At 37.9% G+C, this 10,647-nt stretch overlaps 1 protein-coding gene across 3 annotated transcripts in view; it reads left to right on the top strand.

Annotated features, from left to right (window-relative positions):
- DCDC1 (doublecortin domain containing 1) overlaps positions 1-10,647 on the top strand; it is a 424,949-nt gene that overhangs the window by 197,653 nt on the left and 216,649 nt on the right. The window contains exon 9 of one of the 3 annotated variants that reach the window (XM_061201533.1): positions 2,898-2,952. The exons of the other annotated variants lie outside the window; for them this stretch is intronic. Coding sequence (XP_061057516.1) covers positions 2,898-2,939 — 42 coding nt within the window. The 3' untranslated portion in view covers positions 2,940-2,952. Of the gene's footprint in view, positions 1-2,897; positions 2,953-10,647 lie in introns of those variants that run through there. 3 annotated transcript variants of the gene reach the window in all.

Raw genomic sequence — 10,647 nt, 5'->3', positions numbered from 1 at the left:
ATGAAATAAGATGGCAAAATATTTCATTAATAATTTTTGTATTGATTGTGTTTTTAAATGGTAATATTTTGGTTAAATAAATTACTAAAATAAATTTAACTTCTTTTTACCTTTTTTAAAATGTGGCTACTAGACAATTTAAGATTACATGTGTGCCTCACATTAGATTTCTGTTGGACAGTACTACTCTTGATGATCATGGCCTAGTACAGGGGTTGCTAAACAATAGCGCATGAGCCAAATCTGACTGGTTTCCTGTTTTGGTATGATCCACAAGTTAAGAATGATTTTCACAGGTGAATATTTGCAATTTTTTGATTATAGGGAACATTTAGCTTTGAACCCCAATTAAGTGAAATGTTATTCCCCTCCAAAGAATTTTATTTTTCTCATTAGTAGACTTGTCGTACAAAACATTGTACTCAATTATTATTATTATTATATTTTGAATTTCCTCAAAAGTTTTTGAAAATTTGTTTTTTTTCTCTTGTTATTCAAGTTCCTATATTTTATCCTTGATGTTCCTTCTTGGTATGCAAAGCCTAAAATATTTACTATCTGTCTTTTTACAGAAAAAGTTTACTAACCATTGGTCCAATAGGAAGGTGATGCAAGCAGCTTTCCGAGGAAGTTAAGCATAGTGGAAATGCTCTGGATTCTGATAGGCAAGGGTTCCAATCTTATCAATTGATCTACTGTCTGAGTCTTAGTTTTCTTATCTGTAAAATGGCAATAATGATTCCTTTCTGAATTGTTTTGAAGATTAGGTAAGATACTGTACAAGATGTTTTGTGGAATAGGTGACTAGCACTTCCTCTGCCTAGAATGCTTTTCCTTGTCATACCTGAGTTGGTGACTTCTTGCCCATCTTTAGCGTAGTAACATTTCTAGCTAAGAGAAGTATTGCTTGCTCTGGTCCCAAGCCTAGGTTAGCTCTCCCTGGAAATCCTGTACTTTTTTTATGCTTATCATACTTACTGCTGTTTGTCCCACATCTATCTGCTTTCTAAGATTTTAAGGTCTATGAGGGAAGTGTCTTGATAACCACTGTTTTCTAGGACTAGCACATAATAAGTATTCAATATTATTTTTTGAGTGATGTTGATGCAAAATGCTATACATATGACACAAAAAACTAGAAGAATTCAGAGGGAAGAGATTTGTTTTTTCCACAGAGATTTCAAAGTTTGTGTCTAGCGATTTTGGCCATGTTTTAGGACATATAATTTAAACGTGCTTTATTATTCCTTTCTACAATACTTGGATTTCCTCACTCATCTTTCTTAAAGATGAGTGAGGAAATGCAAGTAAAACACTAAACACAGTGCCGGGCACATAGTAAGGCCTCAACAAATTCTCTCTTCTCTAATGGTGGATGATGATGATAAATCAGAATATTGAACGTAAAAATAAGCAAAGTATCTATGTACTAGATAACATTGAGAGATCAAAAATTTTGGAGAATGGAAGGGAATCCATTTTAGAGAAAGTAAATTAGTCATTCCAGCACCCAAATTCAAACCACTCTCATCAACAAAAGTCATTTTGTTTATTTTTTATTTATTTTTATTTATTTATATTTGTTTATTTTTTTAACGAACAGGATTTGAAGTATAGGACAGTAAAAACTTAGAATCCAGATCAACTTCTGAAAACCAAAACTAAATTTTGTCCTGAGTTTATATATTAGTTACAAGTTTATATGTTAAATGTCTATGTGTCAAAATGTTTCTGGTCAGAATGACAACTGGCAGTTGTGGCTCCTGTCCCTTCAGAACACGAGGCTTAATAGCTGGGAAGAAAAAGCACGTAGTAGGGTCCACCTTAGCCTTTGCTAACAGGAATGGACACCAAGGCTCTAGAGAGGATGGAGCTGATAATAAAATACAGCCTCAGGGTTCTCTCTTACAGCCTTACCTAACCTTGTAATGGAGGTCACCCATTATATTTTAGAAGGCCAGATTTGGATGATGAACATGGTTCCAGAAGATGGAGTCATAATCCTCCTTAATTTTATATATAGTACCAAACTTCAGAATTTCTGGAATTTCTTTTGAGAATTCTATGTATTCCAGCCATAGTTTTCCAAGTCTTCAGCTTTATTCAGTTTAACCAATATTTGTCAAGTATCTACTGTGTGCTGGGCATTAAGGATATAGAGTTGAATATAGATTCAGAACCTACTTTAGAGGAGCTCAGAGTCTGGTGGAAGAGATCAGTGTGCAAGAGACACCAATTCACTGCATAAGTGCTGTGATAGCACTCTGCACAGTTACTGTAGAAGCATCAAAGATGGGCTCCCATGCCTAGGACCTAGAACCAATCAAAGCAGTCTTCCTGGTCGAGTTAAACCAGAGTCAGAGTGTGTGTGTGTGTGTGTGTGTGTAAGGGAGGTGGTGGTAGTATAACCTAGAGTTATGGCCATCTATTTTTATCCTTGTAACTTTCTTAACCCACAATAAAACTCGAGGTTATAACACAATGACTATGGTGGTAATTCTCAGTGGTGGTGGAGAAGGCTCAGAATGGGATAGGGGAGGTAAAGAATGGATCTTGAGATTCTCTCACAATATCAGGGTGTAGGGGCATTGGTGAGTAGCTGTAGAAATGGGATTTTGGGGGCATAGAATAAGGCCAAGTCAGAGTTGTGGACAAAGATGAGAAATGAGGCAAGGGAAGAGGAAGAAGCCAGATAATGAGGCCATGATGAGGAGCATGGGTTTGTATCCTGTGAGCAGTGGGGAGTCAGAAGAGTTTTGAGTGGACAGTGACGTAGTCAGATTTTTGCCTTAGAGCCTAGAAACAGGCTAAATAAAAAATGCAGATATGTGTGGTTTTTGCCTGTTCAAGATTTTTAAAGTTTTTGATCAAGTACTGAGAAAATATCCAAACTTTAGGACTGTATTCCTGTATGGCAACAATATGATGGAGACCAGTAACAGTTGACCCATTGGATGAAGCATCTACCGTCTTTCAGGGACCACACATTAAAGCTCATGGAAGGGTTCTGTTCCAATTTTGACCACTCCTGAACAGGTCAGTGTGAATGCTGTTTTGTGATTATTCAGGACTGAACCAGTTGCCCCGCCCTATAATGGCAGAGTTTGTCATGATTATTATGTCTTAACCAGGACCAAATGGAACAGGAAAAGGATCAGTAACCTTAAAGATGGCCAAGGGTGCAGAGTGGAGAGTATAGGCCCATCCTAGTAGATGGAAAGATAGTAAATAACTAATCATACAAATGTATGAGCTGGTGTGCTAGGGTTATGAATAGACTGCTCTGGCAGCATAAAAAGGATGACAGATTGCCTTGGGAAAAGCAACCTGAAGAGAGGTTAGAGAAGACTTTATTAAGCAGAGAAGAAAATTTTCCCCAAACAGTCTTAGAGTTCACTTGTTATCTCAGCTGAATTATTTCACTCTCAAGAGTGTCCTGGTTGGACAATAGATCACATGGTCACCCTATATAGAGCAGCAGTGTGTTGGAGACTTCTAGCCTTCCAGCAGAATCATTCTCTCTTTTTGACCTTGGCGACACTATCTCCCAGCCTGACTTGCAGTTGGAGGTGGCCCTGTGACTAAGTTCTCTTCAGGGAAATGGGAGCAAAAGTAATGTGTTCCCAATGCAGAAGAACTGAGGAAGTATGAAAATAAAAAGCCAATATGCTTCTTTCCCTATCCCAAACTTCTCATGTCACAAATCTAGCTTGTACTATGATTAGAGGAGAGCTTGAAATCGGGCATGACACTGAAATTTTGAACAAGGTTGGATGAAATTTTAATACCTGTAAGTACTAGGTAGTTCTAGATCAGCTTAAGATATTTTGTAATGGACAGCTGAAGACATTGCCATGCAATAAAAAGCACCAGTCTGAGTAGTTATTCTCAATATTTTAGTATATATCCTTCTCATATACTGATATATATTTAAAATCTTATTTACTTTTTAAAAAAAGTAAATTAATTTTAATTAATTAGTTTATTTTTGGCTGTGTTGGGTCTTCATTGCTGCACGTGGGCTTTCTCTAGTTGTGGCGAGTGGGGGCTACTCTTCGTTGTGGTGCGCGGGCTTCTCATTGTGGGGGCTTCTCTTGTTGCGGAGCACGGGCTCTAGGTGTGCGGGCTTCAGTAGCTGTGGCACGCGGGCTCAGTAGTTGTGGCTTGCAGGCTTTAGAGCGTAGGCTCAGTAGTTGTGGCATATGGGCGTAGTTGCTCCGCGGCATGTGGGATCTTCCCGGACCAGGGCTCGAACCCGTGTCCCCTGCGTTGGCAGGCGGATTCTTAACCACTGTGCCACCAGGGAAGTTCCCTTATTTACTTTCTGAGACAATTTTTTCAGGTAGTATATTGTTACCATTTCCCATTATTAAATATTCCTTAGCATTATTTTAAATGGATGATGATATTCTAGTCAAAAGCTTTATTTTACTAATCTTCTTAATTTTGAAATTTATGTATGCAATTTTTTTTTACTGTTGCAAAACAATGTTTTGTCATCATTTTAGTCAGTTTTCTGGTGCATATCCATAATTATTTGCTATTGAAAAATTCCTAGGAGTAGAATGTCCAGATAAAAGGTTGTGCACATTTTAAAGGTTTGATATACATTGCCAAAGTTTCCTCTAATGAGCTGTAACATTTATGCTTTCAGTAGCAATACGTGAAAGCACCAGTTTCCCTGTATTCAGTATTCCTTGAATTCACTAATCCTTATCAGTAGAAAAAAATTTTTGACCAGTCAGTAAGTTAAACACATCATCTCATTTTTAGTTTGAATTATTTTATTAGTAGTAATATTGAACTTTATGTGCATGTTTTCTTTGGCAATTTGTATTTTTTTAATTAATTGAGTGTTCATTTCCTTTGCTCCTATTTTCCTTGGTGTTTATCTTTTTCTTAATTTTTTTTTAGTCTACTTAAAAGTGTTCTTTGATATTAAGGATATTAACCTATTGTCATGTTGCAAATATTTTCTCAATATATTGTTGCTTTTCGATTTTATTAAAGCTCCTTTTTGAGATACAGAAGTATAAGACTTTCATTTACTTAAATCTATCCATGTCAGACTTAGAGAGACATTTTCTTTTCAGACTCTACAAATTCAACTATATTACCTTCCAGTACTTTTATAATTATATTTAAATCTTTAAGTCACTAAAAGTGTTTAAAGTAAAAAAAATGGATCCAACATATTTTTCTAAAGTGTTAGTCAGTTGTTCATTCCACCCCTTCCACTTACAAAATCCACCCCTTTCCTTTTTTGAATTGAAATTTGGACCACAACCCCTTCTCTGAACTTTCTGGGGCTAGATGTATTTTGGAACTCATAATGTTTGGGATTTTAGAAAGTAATGTAGCACATAGACCATATAGTGTATAACAACTGTAGTGGGGTCTGAAACAGTTCCCTGTACTAAAGTACTTTAATATTTTCACAGTAAAACATTCACACTAAGTGATATAAGTAATGTCTATAAATCAGTCCTTGCTAGGTTTTGCTGCCTGGTAAGTTCTAAAAAAACATTCAGTTTTCAGAAATTTTTGAATTTTGTAATTGTGACTAAGAGATTTTAGACTTGTGTCACATGTAACATGTCATAAAGCCCTAAGTATATAAGTTGTGTCTATTTTGGCCTGATATTTAGTTCTATCTTCTGTCATGGTACACAGTGCGATATACTGCTTTAGTGATTTTTGTTTTAAGGTATGTTTTAATACTAGTTTTACTATTTCTCCTTTTTTCCAAAAGTTTCTTGGTCATAGTTTTTAGATGCATTAGAGAATTTTTTCCTCAAGGCTCAAACAGATTACATGGGAGAATTATAGATTAGTTTGGGGGAAGCACAGCAGACAGGGTTGAGCCGTGCTGACGATGGACAGAGTTGTGCTTCTGTGTCTGGGCACTGAGTCATGTTTGTACTTACTCTCGAATAACTCCTCAACTTTCAAGACCAACTTGAGAATCGCTGGTCTCTTGACACATATCTGAAAGTATATCTTGCTGGACACCCTGACGTGCTCTCATGTTATCTCATATTTATCTTAAAACCTCCTAGGAGCTATGCTATAAAGAAACCCATTTATCTTGGTTTAACTTAGCGTTTAGGAAGATCATTTGACTACAAAATCCCTATATCACAATACCCAGTACATAGTTTAGGAAACAGTTGTCCAGTGAGAAATAAAAGTACTTATAATTTGAGAATTTTCATCCATCACTAATCCATCACAGGTGTTTATTGAATGTCTGCTATCTTCCTGTTATGGTTTATTTATTAGGGGATATAAAAGACTCGTAAGACATGGTACCTTACCCCAGGAACAAACATAATGAAAACAATTAGGGAAATGCTGACTGTGGAAGTGTAATTCTCAATGGACTGTTAGCCCTCTGAAGGTACAGAGGCACCTAATCGATATTTGTATCACTGGAACCAGCACAGTGCATTGTTTGTATCAGCACTATCATTCAGTAAATATACTAGATAAAAGAGTGAAAGAAGGGAGAGAGGAAGGGGCACCATCTATAGGATATGGCAGTATATTTTGGCTCATACATGCACACGAGGGGAAGACAAAGCCAGAGTGGGCTTCACAAATGAGACTGGGCCAAAGTTGGGTGACAAAGGATGGATGGGGACATTTCCCCCATCACTGTGGGAAATAATGATTGAAAATAGGCTTATTGGAGATGTAAGGTGTATCACACCCAGCCTAACACATGTTCAGACACTGTTCTAGAAGGATAGAGGCCCATCTGACTTACCCTCTCTGGGCTCCAGAATCCTAACTATGGTTCTCAAGGAGTTCTCTGATTCAGATAGCTATTTTAGTGGGTGAGAAAAAACGCAGTTCATTACCCTGTGTAAAATAATGAAACCTTCTAGTGTGGGAAATGGCGCAGGACTGGTCTAACAAAAATAGATTTTTGTTAGACATAATAAAGTAGACATAATTCAGAAGCAGCCTGCCACATAAATGCTTCTCAGATGAACTCTGAAGTTTTTTTCAAGAATCCATAAACAAGAAAATGGTTTCCTTGATACCCTTATTTGATTTACTCAATTTAGTAATTACCAGCTTATCAATTTCCCCCCAAAATGTACAGTCTGATTGTGTTTTATTTCTCTCCTTTGCTTTATAAATACTGTTTTTGCCTTTGTTCCTTGGCTCAGTCTATAAACAGATTCTCTCACGTGTGTGGACACAATTTGTGTGCAAAATAACTACTAAATGACTCTGAGTTATTTTCTGACACAAATATTACTTTCTTCCTGAGCTCTTGCCCACTGGATCTGGGGGGGAAATAACTGAATGTCCAATTCAGTTCAAAGCTTAGTCTGATGGGATCATTTAAATAGTTATTTTAGGTCATTATTTCTCTCAGATAGACTCTCCTGTATTCTGTTGGTTTCCTTCAGGTAGTATCTGGAAGAAGAGGTTGTGTGGCTTTCAGATCCTTAAAGCACCGGGGTAAGGGGCCCCTGACCTCATGCTGGCCCATTGGAATGTACATGTTGGCCCAGCAGCTGCTTGCCAGTGGAAGGATGCCCCTTGTTCACCTAGTTACTGGATGCTCTTCTGGCCTGCAGTGTGTGAACTTACAGCTCATTCTCTTGGCCCAGGCACTTTCTCTGGTGGTGCTTCCTGGATGATGCAACCTCAACTTGACTTCCGGTGGTGTTGGAGATAGCCCTCCAAAGTCTGACCGAGACACCCATTCGGCCCTGGCCCAGGTGGTTTGTGCTGCTGCTGTCACTACAGAGCAACCTCTCCTCGCTCTGTGAATAGCCAGTGATAGACTTCACTGAGACACTTCCGTGTCACAAGACACAGAAACCAAGGGTGGTTCAGGAGAGTTAAACCTCAGGCCTCCCTCTGGCTGCCGGTATCATGTTATCTTGTCAACCTGGTTGTTTCCTAAGTTGCTGCAGGACAGTTTCCTCCCTGTGTCCATACTGAGGGGAGGGGAACAGAAGACCCCTCTGCCCAAGTATTGTTTCCACTTACCTGACACTTGTCTCCCTTCCCAAGCCATACCCCGAAAGAGGGGAACTTAAGACCTGATTCTTCTGGCTATTTGACTTTCTTGCTTCTCTCTCTGAGGCTTCTTCCAATTTTTCCTCTAGGACAGAAGGAGGTAGACTTTAATTTTGTTCCTACATTGTATCTTATTCCTGATTCCAGCAAAGGCTTAATAGCAGTCAATCATTACTCTTAATTTACAAAGGGAAATTTATGGGCTGAGTCATCTAAATTTAGCTGTTTATATGCTAATGGGGGGTGGTAAAGGGTTTTCTTGAAAGGCAGATCCTTTCTCAAGGCAACAGTCTTATATGCAGAGGTATTGTTCTGTTGCACATTTCTGTTTTACATGACAGAAGCAATATCATTGTGACAAATCTTAGGGATACCTGGAATAGTTTGGGCAGTCTTGTACATGGAAAGGCCAAAAAGAAAAGCATAGTCTTTAAACCATTACTCTTGTTACATTACCCATTACAATACCCAAAGGACACATTATTAAGACACTCGAGTGGGATAGCTTTAGTTACTAGGAATAGAGACTCATTCAGATCTTCTAAAGTAATGCGGCATTTACCGTGAGGACATATATGACATATCTGTTAGAGCTTATTAGTTGCAATCAGTGGGGTCTGTCTCAGGCTAACTAACTTAGGCAGAAACAGAATTTAATGGGATGGCAGGTGGTAGCACATAGAATTCAAGGAAAGACCAAACAAAGGGGCTGTAGAAAGAACTGGAACAACTCCAGACATCTGGATTTAAGGGACAGTCTCCTCAGAGTGCTATTAGTGGGACAGATTCTCTCCAACTGTTTAGGTCTCTGTATGGTTCCCCTTATAACTCTGTATCTCTGAAGAGAGAGGCTGGTTGGTCTGGGGAGGCCAGGGGTCTACCTCTTGGCCAGAGTAGCACAGTCCTTCCAAAACTGCACATGATGGTGGAAGAAATGGCGTAGAGAGTCAGTCTGAGAGGGCAAGCTGAGTTGAATTTAGGGCATGTGGCATTCCTAATTGTGATAGAATGTTTAGGCAGAAAGTTTATAATCTGGCTACTAAGTCAGGACTAACTCAGCACCACTTTCCCCACAAATGTGGAAAGGCTAAAATTTGTTTATGATTACTTTTTTTAAAAAACAGGAAAGGAAGGAGATTTTAAAAGTAGTTTGTTTCTTTAATTAAGTGTTAAATAAATTGAAGGTAAGCTCTTATGGAGAGTTCTCTTTTACATCCCTTTAGACAAACTATAAATATTTTAAAATATTACTGTTTTAAAATGGTTATGAAGTGTTTGCTGGTTTTTAAATATTATGAAGATTCTTTTTTAAATTCTCTTTTTAAACAAACTGACCTCAAAAAGCTACAGGCTCTGGTAAAGGTAGCTTTTTTTCAAAGAATTGGCAAGGATGGGAGAGGAATCCCTGGCTTTGGAAGGCCTGGGCTGTATGAACCATCACTATTGCCCAATGTCTCAGAACTAATCTGTGGCAGAGCCAGAATTCGCAGCTAGTTTTGAATGAAGGATTCTGCTCTTTTCCCCAAGTGTAAAAGTGGCACTCTTGAATTTTTTTGTAGAAGGGATTTAAGTGAGATAACCCTGTTAGAAGTGGGGGCTAGGTCAGGACTTTCTTAAGGTCCAGGTCTAAGACTGGAACTGAGTTAAGTATATGTAGCTTGAGAGGATGGGGCTGAGCCAAGGGAAAGCTAAGTACTGAGTCCTCCATTATGCCCTTACTATAGGACTAGCACCTTATTGGGATTGACATATATACACTAATATGTATAAAATAGATAACTAATAAGAACCTGCTATATAAAAAAAAAAGAAAGAAAAGAAATAGATTAGATTACACTAACCATCTAGTCTTTGTTGTCATTCCTTCCATTCAGACCATTGCCAAGGCTCGCCCATTTGGATCAGCTATGTCCTTTCTCTCTGCTTATGCTTTAAGGCTCAGTTTTCTCTCCTTCCCCTCCCAAAGTCATGCCAAAGCAATCACTGATTGTATTTAGAACAAATTTTATCATGTAATTAATTACTAATTAGTAATATTAATTAATAATATTGCTCTATAGTATCACTTCTTTTCCTAGCTAGGTACTGCCCATCGTTTTTTGACTTTCTGTCTCCAACCACTCCATCCCCCAATAATATTTTTGCCCTTTATACTTATAGATTGTATTGTTTATACCTGCATTTGACAATTAATTATGATCTACCTTCTGCCATATATTGTTTCTCACTTTCTATTGTTTTTTATTTATTTATTGTCTCCTCAACTGTATCACACTTTGCTATTAACCTATTTGTACCTAGAAAAATGTCTAGTACAGTTGTTGCATGTGAAAGCATGTTATATTATTTAATGCTGTGATTTTCTAAATTTGTGAGGTGATTTGGAATCAACTGGATTCAGTTCTAGGTTCCAACTCTCTCCTTGCCTATAACACCAACTTTATTTAATTAAGAGCTAAGCGTTTGTTTAAAGATTTCAGAGATCACCCCTCCCCGCCCCACCATGAGGACCATTTATTAAACAGACCATGTGTATTTTTCATTTGCCCAGCCTAATTATAAACCTTGAATCCTGGTCTGGTGCTTCTTCACAGTCCCTAGCTT

This window comes from Eubalaena glacialis, chromosome 10 (genome assembly GCF_028564815.1).
Source record: "Eubalaena glacialis isolate mEubGla1 chromosome 10, mEubGla1.1.hap2.+ XY, whole genome shotgun sequence".
NCBI classification, from domain to species: Eukaryota; Metazoa; Chordata; class Mammalia; order Artiodactyla; family Balaenidae; genus Eubalaena; species Eubalaena glacialis.
This window is presented reverse-complemented; position numbering and strand designations above follow the sequence as displayed.